Source organism: Cavia porcellus, unplaced genomic scaffold (genome assembly GCF_034190915.1).
Source record: "Cavia porcellus strain 051 isolate PalLab524CR breed Dunkin Hartley unplaced genomic scaffold, mCavPor4.1 scaffold_38, whole genome shotgun sequence".
In the NCBI taxonomy this organism is placed as follows: Eukaryota; Metazoa; Chordata; class Mammalia; order Rodentia; family Caviidae; genus Cavia; species Cavia porcellus.
This window is the reverse complement of record NW_026947521.1, coordinates 5050799-5070346: the sequence shown is the minus strand read 5'-3', so window position 1 is coordinate 5070346 and position 19548 is coordinate 5050799. Positions and strand designations below refer to the sequence as shown.

Below are 19548 nucleotides of genomic sequence, written 5' to 3'. Positions count from 1 at the left end.
GGTCAGAGAAGATGTTAGGCAAAGACCTGGTGTGTTTTATTTACCAGGCACTTAGCTTAATGCCTGGCACGTATTTCTCTGAATGTTTGCAGAGTGAATGAAATAAATGCTCACAGAGGGAACTTAAGAGTAGAAGAGATACTAACAAGAAAAGGGTTTTTGTAAGAGGTAGGGAAAGTCTGCAGAGGATGATAATATCCTTGGTCAAGCTTGTCATGTAATGGGAGGACTGGAATGTCCACTTGGATCAGTGATGTGAAGGTCCTGGTGGCTGAAGCAGGAACTTGGAGCATAGTGGCTGGATTGGGAGGAAATCGGACTGCAGTGGGGTGAGTGTGAGGGAGCTGGAAGCCAGCATGGGGAACCCAGTGGAGGTGAGCAGAAGGAGGTCTCAGTGCTACAGTTGGAGGTCAGTGTAGGGAGTTCCCGTAAGATAGGGAGGCCTCCATTGGGCAGCTGTGTGTGGATGCAAGCTCTGGACAGTATTGGTCACCATCTCAGTGTCCTGGTGCAGGATCAGTGCTGCTTCATGTTTAAAGATTTTGATTCTACCCGCTATATTCTAATGTTACATATGGGGGTGTCTCTCTTTCTTTCCCTCTCTCTTTGATTCTACCCTACATTCTAATGTTACATATGGGGTCTGCCTGTCTGTCTCTCTCTGTCCTTTGATTCTACCCCCTGCATTCTAATGTTGCATAGGGTCTGTCTGTCTGTCTATATGTCTCTCTCTATCTCTGATTCTACCCCCTATATTTTGTTGCATAGGGTCTCTGTCTCTCTATCTCTCTCTCCTTTTTGAGACAGGGTCTTGCTGTAGTCCAGGTCAGCCTTGAACTCACTGTGTACCCCAGGCTAGCCTTAAAATGACTGCAGTCCTGCAGCCTCCACTTCCCAAGTCTGAGGATTATAGACATGAACCATGCCCAGTTTTTGTTTTTATTTTTTTTTTGAGACACAGTCTTGCTATATGGTTCAGGCTGGCCCTGAACTTGTGGCAATCCTGCTGCCTCAGCTTCCTGAGCCCTGGGACTAAGGATACACCATCATGCCTGGCTCTTCTAGATAGGAATTCTGATGACATTTAGTTAACATGGAAGAAGGCTCCAAAGGAATGCCCAGTTGAGTTTACTTCTGCCATTTTCCTCATGGAGATTCAGGGGTCACATGAGGCTGGCCTGGATATGCAGTACTATCCTCATATTACTTCATCTTGCTATGTTTCCTTTTCAGGAGACACGAAGGAAGGAAGGCATCGTAAAGCTGAAACCTCATGAGGAACCTCTCCGTTCTGAGATCCTCAGTGGGAAGTTCACCATCCTAGTGAGTCTTGATGGACTTGTCATGCCTTGTTCCTGCCTTTTTTTTTTTTTTGGTACCAGGGACTGAACTCAGGACCTTATGCTTGCCAGGTAGGCACTTGAGCTGCTGAGCTAAATTCCCAGCCTTGTTCCTACTTTTTGTAATTGTGGTCCTGGTTGGATGTTTTTCCTGGATACCTTAGTCACAGTAAAGCACAGTTGTGAAGTAGCCACGGAGCTTGGCCCAGAATTGTTCTAGTAATAACTGAATTACTATTGACCATAGTTACTATAATTACAAGTAATAGCTGAATAATTGAATTATAGAGAACCCGTATATAGTAGACAAACAGAATTTCATTGTTGGTTTGTGAAGGTTAGTTACGGCCTTCAAGTTGTATGTGCTAAGCTACATCCTGTCCTGTTTAATGGACCTTTGGCCTCAGGTGAGAATGAGCTTGTAAGGTAGACAGCATGGGAACCAGGATCCTATTGTATGATTGTCTCTTGCTGTTGGCTTTTTTCTCATCCTTCCTGGAAAATTAGTTACAAAGTTCATGCAGAACCATCCTTGGATTCCTCTGCAGTTTAAGATCTATGAAAATTCCTTGGTAGCCCACTCGGGACCCCTTCTGTCTCTCTTCAGATAGAAGCTTTCTTTCTCTCAATAAATATATCTACTCTTCAAAAAAAAAAAATCTATGAAAATGTGATTTTTTTTTTTTTTTTTTCCTTACCACAAGAATATCGTTCAGTAGGCACTGAGAGAATCAGGCCTAGGAGGATCCTACTGTTCTCTTTCTGGGCAGAGGCAGATCCAGGCAGCATTGCCAGTACCCTTCTCTTCATGCAGCAAGTGTTCTTCAGGGTAGAAACCTTAGTGACAATTGCATTTCCCATTTGACTTTTGAATATTTCCTGCTTTCTTTGCTCTAGAATGTTCGGGACCCCACAGGAGCCTCCATCGCCCTCTTCACTGCCAGGTTGCACCATCCCCACAAGTCAGTCCAACACGTGGTCCTCCAGGCACTGTTTTACTTGCTGGACAGAGCTGTTGATAGGTGAGCACTGCTGTTATCTTGTAGGTGGCCCACATCCAGACAGGAAAGTGACAGTTTTTGACATGATTCAATTCTCCAGTGGACAGTTTTTTGACATGATTCAATTCCCTACCCGAGGATACACATTGCTATCAATAGGAAGCAACCCATGTTCTTGGGGTGTGGTGTATTTCAAGGTGCTATCAGGATGTTGGGTATACTGTGTCTTCATCACCTCAGCTCTATTTCAGGGTAACAGAAGCTAAGAAAGTCAGTTGTCAGCAACTGGTAATGCATTAAGAATTGCTTATTGGAGGAGAGAGAGGAGGAAATGACCAGTGTTGGTTCTTTTTGCTACTATCAGTAACCTCTGGAGCCAGGTGTGGAGACATGTGCCTGTATTCCCAGCACTGGGAAGGCTGAGGCAGGAGTACCTCCACAAGTTCAGGGCCAGCCTGGGCTACATAGTGAGTTCAAGGCCAATCTGGACTACATAGCAAGACCTTGTCTCAAAGAAACAAACATACAAAGAGATACAGATACACACACACGCAAAGCTTCTGGGGCTAGTGTAGTGGGATATACCTGCTGTGCCAGCTGCTTGGTGGGGACTGAAGCTGGAAGATCAGAAGTTCAAGGCTAGCCTTGGCAATTTAGTGAGACCCTGTCCCCCCCAAAAAAGTTAGGCCTAGGATTATATCCTAGGGGTAGAGCATTTGCCCTTCTGAGGCCTCAGTTTCTTTGTCTGAAAATAGGACTATTGTGTGTTATCCAGGCTGCCTTTGAATTTGCAGCAGTCCTCCTGCCTCAGCCTCTCAAGTTCTAGAATTATAGGCATATGCCACCCTGCCTGGCCTTGCAAAAGCATTTTTATGATAATTTTTGCTTGGGTTATATTTATTCAGCATATAAAACCAGCCTCCTCCTGATAATAAGCAGCCATGATGCTAATATTACACTGCCCTGTGTGGGCCTCTTGTGGTGTTCACACTCACACTGGAAGGAGTAGGACTTGGCCACACCTTCCTGAGTGTTCCCACTCTCCAAACCTTCCAAGGAGGAGCCTTAATACTGGATTTCTGAGGAGAAAGTCTTTCATTCATTACAGAAGCATTTCAGAATATCTTTATTCTGGAAAGTAGATCTAATGATCAGTCACAGGAAAGAGGATGAGAAATTCTATACTTCCACTTGGGGAGCACAGGGCCATTCAGATTATTGATCCTGACTCCCCAAGCAAAAATTCTCCCCAGTGAGTGGAAAATCTCCTTTTCCCCTTGTTGCCTTGAACCAGAATGGTCTCGTCTCTCTCCACCTCTTCACTGAATCCTGCCTTTGCTTTAAGGCCTAACTTGCTCACTGGTTCCTTCACCTCTTCAACTTGTCATAAATAAAATTCTTTACTGTGACTTTAATAAGTTATTATCAATACTTTTCCTTTAAAATTTTTTTTTTATTTTGAGATAGACTCTTGCTAAGACACAAAAGTTGCTGAAGCTGGGCTCAAATTTGTGGTCCTTCTGCCTCAGCCTCCCAGAACTCTGGGATTATAATTGTACATCACCTTGCCTGGCTGCTAGTCTCAATAATTATGTGCTAAGTTATTCATGGCCTTGTGATATCACTGATTTTATGCTAATATTAGATTTCTTTGGTTTTGTATTTTAAGACTTTGTAGTTAAACTGCTCTTGAACTCATTATGTAGCCTAGGTGTGTCTTGAATTTGCAGCTGTGCTTCTGCCTCAGCTTCCTGAGTCAGCTTCCTGAGTCAGCTTCCTGAGCTTGGGATTTTGTACTTGTACCACCACCACCACCATGTTTGACTAGAATTAGCAGTATTTTTTATTTTTATTTATTTATTTTTTTTGTCTTTTTGAGACAGGGTCTCGCTGTGCAGTTCAGGCTGTTCTAGGGCTCACTTTGTATCCCAGGCTGGTCTCAAACTTGCAAACAATTCTCCTACCTCAGCCTCCCAAGTGCTGGGATTACAGGAGTGCGCCACCAATGCCTGGCTCAGAATTAGCAATTTTTTAACATGTTATTTCCTGGGTGGGTACTTCTGTTTTGGATTTTGTTAAAAGAATGAAGTGAGGGGGAAGAAAAACAGGACATCGTGGTACACACCTGTAATCCCAGTCTTTAAGAGGCCTGAGGCAGGAATGTAAATTTGAGGTAGCCTAAAATATAAGATGTGTTCAAGGCCTCCTGATGTTACATTGTGAATTCAGTCTGGATTAGATAGCAAGACCTTATCTCAAACAAAAGCCAGTCATGGTTTGCATGCCTGTAATCCCAGCTACTTGGGAATCTGAGACAGGAGGATTATAAATTTGAGGCCTGCCTGGGCAAATCAGTAAGACCTGAAAAAATAAAAAGGAATGGGATATAGCCCAGTGATAGGGTGGTGTCATCTCTAGTAACCCCTCAGGCCCCATCCCGCCACCATGATGAATGTGTATGCTCAGTTCTAAATAGGTGTTGCTACCTATGAAGAGTCCAATCAAATAATTTCTTCATCATAATTTTCTAGAGTTCCAAGTCAACAGCAAGTAAGGATCTGTATTGGTTTGAATAAAATATTTGCAATGAATAAATGTTTTTATTCAATGATTGGTTTGCAGCTTTGAGACGCAGAGGAATGGCCTGGTGTTTATCTATGACATGTGCGGTTCTAATTACACCAACTTTGAGCTGGATCTTGGCAAAAAAGTCCTCAGCCTGCTGAAGGTAGGCCAGGGAGGATGCTCTCCACTCTCATTTTTTTTGTTTATTTGTTTTTTGTTTTTTTGAGACAGGCTCTCACTATGCAGTTCAGACTGACCCTGGGGCACGTTGTAGCCAGGCGGGTCTCCACTTGCAGTGATCCACCTGCCTCAACCTCTTGGGTGCTGGAATTACAGGAGTGTGCCACCATGCCCAGCTTCTACTCTCTTTCAAATGCCAGGCTTTTTCCTTTTTATTGTTTTGGGAAAAGACTTAGGGTTGATGTAAACTTCAGACATTGTGTTCAATTTAAAGGTCACATGTCCCCCCAACTAATTTCATTCTTGAAAAATATGGAGAATGTAAACATTCTCAAAATAATTTGTAAAAGACACCTTAATCCACCCAAACCACAACCCTTTCCTTTGAGTATACTTACCCCGCCATTGTAAATTTTTATGTTTGAGTTTTTGGGGGTTTGTTTTGTTTTGAGATAGGATTTCGCTGTGCAGTTTAGGCTGGCCTTGAACTCACTTTTTGTTTGCTTATTTTTTGTTTGTTTTGTTTTTCGAGAGAGTCTCCCTTTATAGTTGAACCTGGTCTTGACCCTGAACTCACTGTGTAGCCCAGGCTGGCCTCAAACTCAGAGCTATTCTCCTGCTTTAGTCTCCTGAGTGCTGAGATTGTAGATATCCACCACCACACCCAGCTTTCCAAACTAGTTTTTGCTATGGCATTTAAAGGGGCTCTTTTGATATTTAGAATCTGAAATAAATTATTGCATCTTTAATGGCAGATACAGGTTCTTAGACTTTCTTAAATAGACCCTTTTCAATGTGGATGCTGTGTATTCTCCATGAAGGGAGCATGTGAGTTCTCAGACTATAGAACTGAAGAGTAACAGAACACGATGAAGAGTAACACACCAGCTTGAGAATTAGGCTCATAGAAGTAGCAACAAGAGTAGATTCAATAAGAATAGAGTAGGATGGGAGCCTGGGGTGGGAGGATCACTATGAGTTTGAGACCAACATGGGTTACATACAATGTGAGCTCAAGGCCAGCCTGGACTTTATAGTGAGACCCTGTCTCAAAAAAGGAAGAAGAAATAAGAGAATGGAGTAGGAGATTTTTTAACCAGTGTCCTGTTTATTTGGCTCTACAGGAGTTAGAATGCCAGCTTAGTGCATGGAATCCCATTCCCAAGCAGGGTTGGGATACCGATGGCTGAGTGATACAGAGCCCTGAGTAAAGGGTGAACCATCAGTCACCCTTGAGTTTGTGTAGTCCTATGTATCTCCATTTTGAACCACTTTGCTACTTATCCACACCAGATCATATTTATCTAGGAATTTACTTAATTTGCACTGCTGGGGATTGAGCAAAGGCCTTGCACATGCTAAGCAATACATCTAGCTTTGAGCTGCATCTCCAGCCTAGATTATGTTTATTAATTGATTGAATAAATGAATACCCAGAGGAAGAAATGAGTGAAAAAATAAATGCTGCATACACAAACATCAGACTAAGTGAAAAGTTACAGAAGAAATTTCTTTTATGTTCAGTTTATTCAAAATCTAATTTTCCCTTAAGTTTAATAAGTAGACCTGGAAACAGTGGTGCACACCTATAATCCCAGCTAGTTGGGCAGTTGAAATAGGAGGATTGCATGTTTGACGCCGTGTTAGCAGTTTAGCAAGGGTTTGTCTTAAAATCAAACAAAGGGTGGGGTACATAGCTTAGTAGTAAGGCTGCTTGCCTAGCATGTATAAGGCTTGGGTTTAATCCTTAATATCAAAAAAAATTTAATGAGTAGAACTTGCTAGGCATGGCAGTGGCATGCATTTATAATCCTAGTACTCTAGAGTGGCTGAAGCAGGAGGATTGCAAGTTTGGGTCCAGTCTGAGCAACTTAGCAAGACCCTGTCTCAGCAAAACCACTGGGCACTGCGGGTGTAGCTTGGTGTGAAGGCCCTGGATTTAGTCCCCAGTACCACACATATGGACACACACACACACACACAACTTTCTGCAATAGATGCAGGTAGGCTGATGTGTGATATGTGTGGGATAACTGCTCATCAGAAAAGTTAGCATAAGTCAGGTGTGGTGGCATGAGCCTGTAATCCCAGCACTAAGAAGACTGGGGCATGAGTATCAGTGTGAGTGTGAGGCCAGCTGGGCTACGTAGTGAATTTAAGAACAGCCTCTAAATTACCTTGTGAGACTGTCTGGAAAAATCAAGAAAAAGAAAAGAAAATTTTGCTGGGGGTTTAGTTCAGTGGCTTAAGTGGCAAATTCGAGGTTGTGTTTGATCCCTGGCACAAAAAAAAAAGAAAGAAAGAAAAAATTTGGGCATAGTTTTTGTTCTATAACACTTGTAATAAACATGACCCTAACATCATTATTTTTAAAGGTGAATCAGCTTCTAACTTATTTATTTTAACTAAATTCTTTGTTGCTATCAAAACCTGAATTAGGCTGTAGAAAAACTGGCTCAAGAGTCCTTGGCCCTAGGAGGCTTAACTTTTATTACTCCCTCTGCAGGGAGCGTTTCCAGCCCGCTTGAAAAAGGTACTGATCGTGGGTGCACCCTTCTGGTTCCGAGTTCCCTACTCCATCATCAGCGTCCTGAAGGACAAAGTGCGGGAGAGGGTAAGGCGAGCCCACCTTCGAGCATCCTGTCTGTACTGCCGAAATCCTGCCAGCCTTTCCTACCTTCCTGAGAGCTTGGCTCCTGAAGCCCATTCTGCTCCTTTACATGTTCCCTGCTTTCTTTTTTCATTCATCTACTGTGAAGTCAGCTCCTGTGAGGTCCCCAGGTGCTGGGAGCAGCTCTGTTAGCTGGCTGTTAGTGAGGCTGAAGAGTATCCTGGAGAGAGGTATTTAAGGGCAGGTAGACCAGAGTTGCACAGGCTTCCAGTGTTTCCCAGCATTTAAATGTGAGAGTATAGCTGTAGGGTAGAGTGTGTGTACATACACAATCCCTGGCTTTCTAGTTAGCATCAAAAAACCCCAAAAAGCAAGAATCAAAATCAGCACTTAATACTACCACATCCATTCCTTTAACCACTAGAGTTTTAAGGGGAGACTCTTTCATAATATCTCCGCCTACTTTTATTCCTGTCGTATTTTCTTAAACAGCTCACTGCTTCCAGTTTTAACTCAAATTATTTAAATTTTATTAAATTTCCTGAGTGTTTCAGGACTGCAAAGATTATGGTTCATCCACTGATTACAGCCTTCATGAGAAAGTATATGAAACATTGGTATAATAGGATAAATTACAAAAAAATTTGTTTTGGAAAAGTAGTAGCAGAGATTGTGGTAAGGAATTATGAAGTTAAGTGAGCATTGCAGTCTTTATGGCTAAGGTGACTTGGGTCGCAAAGGGGCAAGTGAAGACTTGGGTACTGCAGAGGGCGCTTAGAGAACTGTGACTCAGCAGGAGAGAGATCTCCTAAGAGCGCTGTTAGGGGTTCTTCAGGCACATCTTGCATCTGAATTACAGGACTCATGAGTGCATGTCTAAACTAAGAATCCACAGAGCACCTGATCCTTAGCTGGGCCTGGGAATTAAACCTAAGTGAGGCTCTCCTTACCCATTGGAGCAAGGAACAAGGAGCAAGGAGCGGTGGTCCTGAGGAGGAAAAAAAGCTCAGGGGAGAGGGTAGAGAAGGGACAGAGGACCAGGCCATTCTGCAGACCCAGGGAGAGTCTCAATTTGTTGGCAAGGGCTTCCTGCAGAGGCAGAGGAGGAAAGGAGGGATTTCCAGGAGGAGGTAGCATTCCCACTCCTCAGAGATTCCAGGGAGAATTCATGAGGCTATCGAGGCTCAGCATGGCTGAGTCCAAGCAGAGAACAGAATGAAGTATTATGATTACTTATCTAGGATTTTTCCTGGCCTCCCTCTACTGGGGACTAGCCCTGTCTTGTGTGGATAGAAATGTCTTTGAACACCCATACCAACCTGAGAATAAAATGCAACTGAAGACCAAGAACTGGTTGCCTTTGTATGGGGCTAACAAAAATAACATTCCCTACACGTTATCAGTGGCAAGAGAGCAAAGTGCCAGTGTGTGATGGTGTTGAGCAGCCTTTGCTCATTATCCCTTTTTTTGGGAGATCTGTACCAGGGCCCCTAATTCCAGGAATAAATGTTAGATGTTCTGTGAATTCAGACTTTTATCTGAGAATTCACAGGACTTTTAACTATAGGCAGATGAGTTACAGTCTGCTTCTTTTTTTTTTTTTTAACAAGGTATTGGAACTGGACAGTGTGCTTCTTTTATGCATAGTACAAGAGGTGATCAAAGTAAATGGTGGATGTTTAAATTTGAATTTGAAAAATGCATTTCAATGAAAGGCACATTATCATTAATCCCCCTCCAAATAGTCCCGTTCACTTCAAACACATTTACCCATCATTTTTGTCACTTTCTGACACTGTACTAAAAGCCTTCTTTCATGAGTGTCTTTAGAAAGTATCATTAAAAAATATAGTGAGTGGTTCTGCCAAGTGCCATCCAACAGAAAGGCAAGCTTATAAAAACATTACCTTGTGTTTTCATTTACTTTATTCACCTGCTGTGGCACTGGGTGACTTCTGGCTCTTCCCTAGAGTCAGAATGACCATGGAAGATCGTATTTTGAATCAGTTTAGGATACTGAGGCAACCAGGATAGCATAACTAAAGATAGGAGGGAAACTTCCAAAACTGCTTCAGCAAATAGAGAAAACAATGGGATAAGTGTATTTGAAGCAAGAGGGAGTTTTTTTTTTTTTTTTTTTTAAAGGGAGATTAATAGTAATATGTCCTTTAACAAATTTTAAAAAACTCTTAAGCATTTACGTTATTTTCTGATCACATTGTGTATTTCAAGCAAATTTCATCCCATTCCCCAAAGCTAATGCCAGCATATTTGTTCTTCACTCTCTGTGTGTCACTCCCCTCCCCCATACTCACATGTTCTTTCTGGCCTTGCAGATTCAGATATTAAAGTCATCTGAGGTTACCCAGCACTTGCCCAGGGAGTGCCTTCCAGAAAACCTGGGTGGGTACGTCAGAATCAACCTTGCCACGTGGAATTTCCAATTCCTGCCCCAGGTGAATGGCCACCCAGATCCCTTTGATGAGATCCTGTGCGCCTTAGACTGGGACTCAGTGCATGTCCCAGGTCCCCATGCCATGACCATCCACGAGCTAGTGGACTATGTTAACAGCAGGCAGAAGCAAGGGATCTATGAAGAGTACGAGGACATTTGTCGGCAGAACCCGGTTGGCACTTTCCACTGTTCCATGTAAGTAGTCACTGACGTTCCCTAAGATGCAGAGACATGGTCCATTCTTAATTATCAGTTTTTTGGGGTTTTTTTTGTTTGTTTGTTTTTTTTTTTTTTGGTTTCGTTTTGTTTTGTTTGGTTTGGTACTGGGAATCGAACTCAGGACCTTGCTTTGGATTCTTTTTTTTTTTTTTTTTTAACTATTTTTTGGGGTACTGGGAATCAAATTCAGGACCTTGTGCTTGCCAGGCAGGTGCTTTTACTGCTGAGCTATGTCCCTAGCCCACCATCCTTGACAGAGGCTCTTCTTTGTGTTAGGGAGTGGCATCACAGGTGACAGCTCTTGTTCAGAAAGGCTGGCTCCTCTTTTGGTGCTTGCTGCCATGCCCCATGCTGTCAGTTCCAGAGGTGTTTGGTATCAGCATTGAATTACTGTAAGTTTAGTAATAGACTTGTCTTTGGATATTTTCCTGAAATGCAGATATTAAAAAGAAAGACTCAAAATGGGCTTCTTTGTATTCCTGGCCTCAGGTAGCTCTGATCTATTCAGTTTCTGCCCAGAGCTTACCCAAGGTTAGAATAAAATGTTACATGTTGAAACACTGGGCTGGCGCATTTCAAAGAATCCATGGTCAGAAGAGAAAATTGTTTCTTAGGAACTTAACTTATTAGGATCTTTTTTTCTTTTCTTTTCTTTTCTTTTTTTTTGATACCGGGGATCAAACTCATAACCTCTAGCAGCCAAGCAGGTGCTTACACGGATGAGCTAAATCCCAGGCCCTTGAAATGTTTCTTTTGACTAAATCCTACCTCAAAACTATCTGCTAATCTGTTCCTCTGATTTGTGACTGATTTGTTGCTGTTGGCAATAGCTCATTTTTTAAAAAAAATGTTGCTCTACTATGTCTTATGAGATTTTAATCAACTGCAGCAAAAATACCATTTTCTCCAACTAATGAGCTCTATTGGAATTTAGGGAAGCGGTCCCAGTGGGTATGAAGCTCAGATTCCACCTTAGCCAGAAGTCCCTCCTCTGGGTGACATAGTTGTTCCCTTCTGCTTCCCTGTGCATAATGTGTGACTGGGAGCCTGTGGTCTACTCCGTGATTTTGTCAGCACACTGTCCCTCAGCATTCTGTCTAGCTCCCTCAGTGTCTATGAAGAAGATGCAAAGGAAAGAGGCAAATAATGTGTTCAGAGACCGAGTAGAGGTGATTGGGACAGAAGTGCAAAGACGGGGCTGGGGCACAGATCTTGTTGGCAGCGCTCTGAGCTGGGATATGCAAGGTCCTTGGTTTGATTCCAAGCACAGGGAGGGAAAGTGCAGAGACAGTAAGAGTAGTCCCAATGTCGTGGCACATGCCTGAGGTCCTAGCTACTTGAGAGGCTAAAAGCGGAAGGATCGCCACTCGGAAGCCAGTGTGGGTGACTTAGACCCTGCCTCAAAATTTAAAGAAAGGACTGAGAAACTAGCTCAGAGATGGAGTGCTCCTGGGTTCAATCCTTAGTACTATGAAAAAAATGTAATAGTATTGAAAGGAAAAGAGAGCACATATGAGAAAGGGAAGTGGGGGAGTGTGCTTTCCTTTTTTTTTTTTTTTTTAATTTTTTGTTTATTTGAATGTAGTAAAATACAACAGAATAAGACAGGACAAAGCCAATTGAGACAATGCAGTGAAATTAGTATAGAACGTCACAGCAGGTTACCAGGATAACAGTAATAGGTACCATAGTATATCTCATTATCTTCATATTAGTTGTCCATTCAATCAAGTATAGCAAAATCAAACCAAATGCAAAACATTATAGAACTTATCAAAAAAGAATATTGAATAGAGCAATACAGTTAACCAGAACAAAGCAAAGCAATGATAACAATATTTACCTTCAAAGAGAAGGTAGAAGGAAATCCCCCATATTTGCTGTATTGCATATGGTCAGCCTCCCAAGAAATGCTGAGACCTCTGGCTCCTATTTGCTAATGGCGGGGGCGGGGGGGGGGGAGCAGGATGGGATGTTTGATTCTCAGCCCACACGCTCGGTAGGCTCATGGCTGCTTACTAGGGAGGCGAGCAGGTTGCTTTCTTTCCCAGCATCCTAGGTTCCAATATGGCCAAGTGTGCTTTTTCTCTAACACAGCTTTGTCCCCTGCTGTCCACTCAGGACCTCTTTATATCAGATTTCTTTCCCAGTCTTGAACGGAAGAAGTGTCTGAGAGCAGGGAGCATGCAGTCAGGAATTCCTGACTGGCTGCAGTGCCTCTGTGCTCCCTCAGATTAGAGTTGTCTGCTTTGCATCACCCAAACCAGCTGCTGTGTGACAGACTGTGTGCCCCGACTGATGACACAACTTCTTCATCTTGCCTCTTTGTTGAATAGTAGAGTCTCCACTGGCTGGTAGAGATGCAGGGTCCTCATCAGCCTGTGTCTTATACCAAGGCTCCTGAATGCTAACTCCTGTAAAAGCGCCCCGCTTTCCTCAGGACTCTGGTTATGAGAGGTATGTTCGAGTATTTATTATAGCCCACAAGGCTGGGGAACAAGAAGCTTTTCCGACCGTTTTGTCTCCTCCCCATATGGTTTTGTGAATTTTTTTATTTTTTGAGACCAAGGTCCCACTGTCTAGTTCGCCCTGATCTTAAACTCACTGTGTGGGTGCCTCAGCATCCTATGTGTTGAGATTAGAGGTGTGCCACCACGCCAGCTACAGCTTTTTTTTTTTTGGTACTGGGAATGAAACTCAGGACCTTACACTTGCCAGGCAGGCTCTTATGCCACTGAGCTATATCTCAGGAACCCCCTCCTATTTGTTTTTTTTAATTATACTTTTTTGACCCGTTTCCTTCCTCACATTTTTTACTAGTACATACTGGCTGTACAGTTCAGTGAGTTTCATTTTGGTAGACTTGAGTATGCTATTAACATACTTTAATCACCCCCATCATCTCCCTTGTCCTGTTCCTCCCCAGTTTCACGTTTTTTTTTCTTTCAGTGTGTGTATTTTGATCATAGTCATCCCTGTTACCCACTCACACACACCCCCACCCCACCTTGTTCCCTTGTTCCCCTTCTGTTGTCTGGTAAGTTTTTTTTCTACTTCTTCATCATCTTTTTTTTTTTTTTTTTTTTTCATCTTTTTAGATTCCATCTACTAGGGAGAACTACATCATAATGTGCAATCCATCCATTTTATGCAAATAACTAAATTTCATTCTTTTTTTATAGGTAAGTATATGCACACTCATTTATGGATGGGGTATATACACTCCATTGTGTGTGTATACCACATTTGATTTTTTTTTTTTTTTAACCACATTTGATTTTATCCATTACTATTGATGATCACCTGACTGGTTGAATACCCTGGCCTTTGTGACCTGTGCTGCCATAGACATGGGTGTGCAGGTCTCGCTATAGTATGCTGACCTTAATCCCTTTGCATACATAACAAGGAGTGGTATAGCTGGTTCACAGAGTAACTCCATTTATAGTTTTTTGGGAACTTCTGTATTGATTTCCATATAGTAGCCATACTAATTTACATTCTCACCAGCAGTACGAAAGGGTTTCTTTTTTCCCATAGCCTCCTCAGCATTTATTACAAGATTATATCTTGACAGCCATTCTGATTGGAGTGAGATGGAATCTTAATGAGTTTTGATATGCATTTCCCAAAATTAAACTTTTTTTTTCCATTGGATTTTTTTTTTTTTTTTTTTTTTTTTTTTTTGGTCTTTTTCGTTTTTATCGGTACCAGGGATCGAACTCACGACTGCCTGCTTGGAAAGCAGGCGCTTATGCCGCTGAGCTAAATCCCCAGCCCCTAAAATTAAACTTTTTATTATGAGGCTATTATAGATTCAAATGCAGTTACAAGAAGTAATGTAAAAAGATCACATTTACCCTTTCCACACTTCTCCCCTGTGGTTACATCTTTCAAATCTCTAGTGTAGTGTCACAACCATGATGTTGACATTGATGATATATGCAAATAATTTTTTAAAACCAAACAGTGTAAAGAAAAAAACTGATTGGTTTTATTCTGTCCTGTTTTGCTTGACTTTATTGTGTCTGATGTTAGGGGCAGCTATATTGATGATAACGAGAGGCATTGTGGTGGTCACTATTGATTTCCTATTATCTTGTTTTGACAGACTTGGCCTTTGAAGCCTGACTGCAAGCCAACTTGCTGTTTCTTTTTCTTTTTTGGTATCGGGGATTGAACTCATAACCTTGTGCTTACCAGGCAGGCATTTATGCCGCTGAACTGATCCCCAGCCTATTAATCTTGTTTTGAAGTCCTGTGTCATTTTCATTGTTTTTTTGGTTGGGTTTTATTGTGTTTTGTCTTGTTTGATTTTATTATATCTGATGGCATGGCCAGCAGCTGTTTCAAAGATAACAAGATACATTATGGTAGCCATTTTGGATTTACTACTATCGTGTTTGTTTGGTTTTTTTGGCAGTACTGGGGATTGAACTCACGACCTCGCACTTGCCAGGCTTGTGTTTGTGCCACTAAGCTAAATCCCCAGTCTTGATTTACTACTATCTTGTTTTGAAGTTTTTATTGCATTCATTGGTTTGGTTTTTTTGTCTTTTTTTTTTTTTTTAATCTTTAATAGGGAATTAACAGTGCCTGCCACCGTCAGAAGGAGGTTCCCCCAGAGATGCTACATTGCTTATTGTTATCCTCTGAATAGGTGATCAGACTACTACCAGCTTTAGACCTGCAAAGTAACACTAAACACTACAAGCAACCTCAATAGCTATCATTGCAGCCTGTGTTTCTCTGGATCAGCCGGTTACTTATGGGAGTAGAGGGTGTCGAACCTTGGCTCTTCTGGTCTCCCAGCCCATACACTGGAAGGCATTGGCCTCAGTGGCCCATGCATGGCGCTGTGTTCTTATTGGCTTCTTGTTCTCGTCCCCGACAGCCTACAAATGGCACTGAGTCACAGGAAAAGGCTGGTGTCTGGTTCTCCCTCGAGTGGCTTATGCATGGTGCTTACTTCCAGGAAGGGCTTGGCTTCTTGTTCTCCCCCACAGTCCACAAATGGCACCCACTCATGGGAAAAGGTTGACATCTGGTTCTTCCCACAACGGCCTGCACATGGCACTGTTTTGTTTGGATTGGCTTTATTCTGTTTAGTTTTATTCTCTTTAAAATAAAATAAAATAAACCTACAGAAAAGAAAAAAGAAAAAAAAAAAACAATGACAGAATGGACATGAGTCTCCTGCCTTGCTCACAATTCTGTTGCCTATAGTTTTTCATTTTGAACTTTTTTTTTTGGTATGGGGGATTGAACTGATCACCTTGCCCTGCCAGGCAGGCACTTATGCTGCTGAGCTAAATCCCCAGCCCCATTTTGAACTCTTTTTACACTGTGTGGCCCAAGCTGGACTCTGGCTTATTGACTCAAGGGATCCTATTGTCTCAGCTTTCTGAGTAGCTGGGCAATTGTGAGTATAGTGTGCACCATCACACCCAGCTAATTTTTCACTTCTGTAGCTGTTCTTTTTTATTTCCCCAATTTAACTATATGCTTTATTTATTTATTTATTTATTTATTTTTCTAGCGACTGAACTGATGGGTGCTCTGCCACTTTACTACATCTTCAGCCTTTTAATTTGAGACAGGGTCTTGCTGAATTACCCAGGCAGAGCTCAAACTTAACATCCTCCAGTCTCAATCTCCTGTGTAGCTGGAATTCCAGGTGTGTACCATCACACAAGGCTTATAGTAGGCTACATAATTTTAATCAGATCAAGAGTAATTGTTTTGCTGAGCCAATGTAGATGTAAAAAAAAAGAAAAGAGTAATCGTTTATGTACCTTACAGTTTTCATTTTTTTTTTAATTGCAGAGATTAAGTGACCCACTGTGAAATGATCAAACATATTACTCGTATCACATCTATTTTTTGTTTCTTCTGGACTAACTTAAATTTTTCATTTGCTTTTTGTATACTTGTCCTCATCATTGTGTGCTGAATAAGATTTATTTTATACTGTCATTACTTTTCAATGATCAAATGCGTCAGATACTCATTTGGTTTCATTTTATTCCTAGAGCCCTGACTTCAAAACTTTCTGTTCTTTGGCTCCAGTCTAAGCTGTAGCCTCGATCTACACCTCTTTCATCCTGCAGCTTTTCTGCTTTCCTGGTGGTCTTGCTTTTTGATCTCATATTTATTCTTTCTTCATTTGTACAGCATTTTGCTAAGCATAGATTTCTATATTTGAAATAATTGTGCCTCAGAGCTTTTACAGTGATGCCATGAGTAGTCTATTATTCTGTTCCTTCTTAGTCTTTTTAACTAATCTGTTGTGTTTTTGTTTTTCCTTTCCTGGACATTTAATCTTTTCAATTTAAAAATTTTTCAGTGGATAGGCTTTGGTGTGAGTCCATTGTTTTAATTCATGATGTTGGGTGCTTGATGGATTTTTTTAATCTGAAGGTCTGTGTTCTCCATTTCTAGGACTGTTTTTTTTGGAGGGGTTTGAAACAGAGTCTTGCTATGTAGTGGTGGCCTTGATCTTGAATTTACTGTGTAACCCAGGGAGGCCTCGAATTCTTAGCAGTCTTCCTGCCTCTGCCTCCCAAGTGCTAGGATTATTAGATGTGTGAGATCTTTATTTGTTGTTGGTTTTCACTTAGGTACAGGGTCCTTCACTTAGGTTTAGTGTCCTACAGGGTTGCTTGGAAATTGTTGGGATAGATGAGCTTCAAGTTGAAATGATCAAACAGCCTGTTAGACAACACCAGATGACAGAATTCTCCTGATAAGACTGCTGTATTCTCTTGCATGTGAGACAGGATACAAGCCCAAATATGAACATAGTATAAAACAGAACAGGGAGAATGGAGCAGTGATTATAACTATGGAACATTTGGGTTTTCATTTCTTAGTGTGTTTTTTTTTTTTTTTTTTTTTTCTCTTTTTGAAACAGGGTCTTTGCTATGCAGTTCAGGTTGGCCTTGAGCTCACTTTGTAGCCTAGGCTGATCTCGAACTCACAACCATCCTCCTGCCTCAGCTTTCCCAGTGCTGGGATTACAGGCATGAGCCACCACGCCCGGCTCCTAATTGTGGTTTTGTTTGTTTATTTGTTTATTCTTTTTGAGACAGAGTTTCACTATATAGTTCAGGCTGGCCTTGAATTCACTTTGTAACACCAGCTGGCCTCGAATTTGCAGCAACCCTCCTTCCTGCCTCAGCCTCGCAAGTGCTAAATTTTTTCTGTTTTACCCTTTTGTTTTATCTTATCTTCCAGGGTGTTGTTTTTGCTTTTCATCAGTACTTCTTAGGCCCTAGCTTCTTGCATTTGACCAAGTCTTCCAAATCTGCTCATCTCTTCTTTCTGCCAAAACAGGTTAAAATCTCTGTCTGCTGATGTCTCCACTGTTGCTCTTTGACTCTGTATTGAATAGTTTCTTTAATGCATTTCAGAAAAGCTGCTGGATAGAGTGGGGTCATTTTTTTTTTTTTTTAATCGGTACCAGGGATCGAACTCACAACCACCTGCTTGCAAGGCAGGTGCTTATGCTGCTGAGCTAAATCCCCAGCCCCAGTGGGGTCAGTCCATCGTGTTAAAATGGAATTTAGAGATTTATTTTACCTGAGTATAATGATACACACTTGCAGTCCCAGCTATTTGAGAGACTGAGTCAGGAGGATTGCAAATTTGAGGCTAGTCTGGGAATTTTATTTTTTGAGACAGGGTCATGCTATGCAGTTCAGGCAGGGCTTGAACTCACAGTGGAGCCCCGGCTGGTCTCAGACTTACAGTGATCCTCCTGCATCAGCTGTCGGAGTGCTGGGACTCTAGGCATGCTCCATCGTGCCCCACACAAAATACAATTTTTCTTTTTGTCTTTTGGAGATAGAGCTTCACTATGTGGTTCAGGCTGGCCTTGAACTCACTTTGTAGATAGGTTGGCCTTGAACTCGAAATGATTCTCCTGCTTCAGCTTTCCCAATGCCGGAATTATAGGCATGTGCCACTATGCCCGGCTTCAAAATACAATTTTTAAAACAGAGCTGGGGTTGGTTACCTTGCATGTATGAGGCCCTGGGTCCAGCTCCTAATACAGAGAAGAGTGAGGAGAAGGGCCAAAGAGAGAAAAAGAGAGAAGAAAGAAATTGATTTTGAGCTTCTTTTTATAAATAAATAATAAAATGGTTATGTGCAGCTAGACTGGCTTTGGTGCTCTGCCTGATCAGAGAAGCCTTTATCTGCATTTCTGATTACAGTCTCTGACTCTAAGACCAAGGCTTTGATGGAAACTTTCCTCTGAGCCTCACTAGAATGGCCCTTGCTGCTCTGTTGGTGGCACTGCGGACTGCTCTGCATAGCATGTGCCTCCACATCTCTCCCACACTTGCTCCTTACCACATCCAAAGCTGCTCTGGCTTTTGGGTATTTGTTATAGCAGACCCCCTCAACAGTGCAGACCTCTGTCCTAGTCTGTGTGGGTTCCCTCTCACTTTTCTGTTAGCAGTGTATATGTATAAAAAGGCTAGACCAGGGCTGAGGTGTGACTTAGTGGTAGAGCACATGCTTAGTATGCCTGAAGCCCTGAGTTTAATACCTAGCACAAAAAGAAAATGAAGTCGAATGATGAGGAGCCATGTACACTAGAGTGAGGAACTCCACATTCTATCCCAGCAGGGATTGATGCCCAGCTTTTTACATTGCCACCCCTTGTGTATATGTATGTATGCACACACACATACTAGCACCACTGTAAATTTTGAGACAGTATTATTGCTAGGTAACACAGACTAGCCTTGAACTTGTGATCTTCCTGCTCAGCCTCCCAAACTGCGTGGATTACAGGTGTGTGCCACCACACCATCCTTACTTTTTCCTAAATTTTCCTTGTCTGCTTCATTTCCTTTAGGTCTCCAGAAAACCTAGAGAAGAACCGTTATCGAGATGTCCCCTGCTTGGATCAAACTCGAGTGAAGCTGACAAAACGAAGTGGCCACACTCAGGTAGACAGATGCAGTCTTATTTGGAGCACTGTGGGGAAGTAAGCCTCTTCCAAAGTGAAACGTATTGATACTTTAATCCATTGGTGATGAACCTGTGGCACACATGCCACAGCAGCCACGCAGAGCTGTCTCTTGGCTTGTGAACCATGTCATTCCAATAGCCAAGCATAGGGTAACAGTGCATGTAGGGACTTTATACGTGGTTGGGAGGTATACC

At 42.1% G+C, this 19548-nt stretch overlaps 1 protein-coding gene across 2 annotated transcripts in view; it reads left to right on the top strand.

Moving 5' to 3' along the window:
* Ptpn9 (protein tyrosine phosphatase non-receptor type 9) overlaps window positions 1-19548 on the top strand; it is a 69423-nt gene that overhangs the window by 35864 nt on the left and 14011 nt on the right. For both annotated transcript variants that reach the window (XM_063243442.1, XM_063243441.1), the window contains 6 exons: window positions 1234-1323; window positions 2238-2362; window positions 4964-5069; window positions 7593-7700; window positions 10034-10347; window positions 19238-19331. In XM_063243442.1, coding sequence (XP_063099512.1) covers window positions 1234-1323; window positions 2238-2362; window positions 4964-5069; window positions 7593-7700; window positions 10034-10347; window positions 19238-19331 — 837 coding nt within the window. The remainder of the gene's footprint in view (window positions 1-1233; window positions 1324-2237; window positions 2363-4963; window positions 5070-7592; window positions 7701-10033; window positions 10348-19237; window positions 19332-19548) is intronic.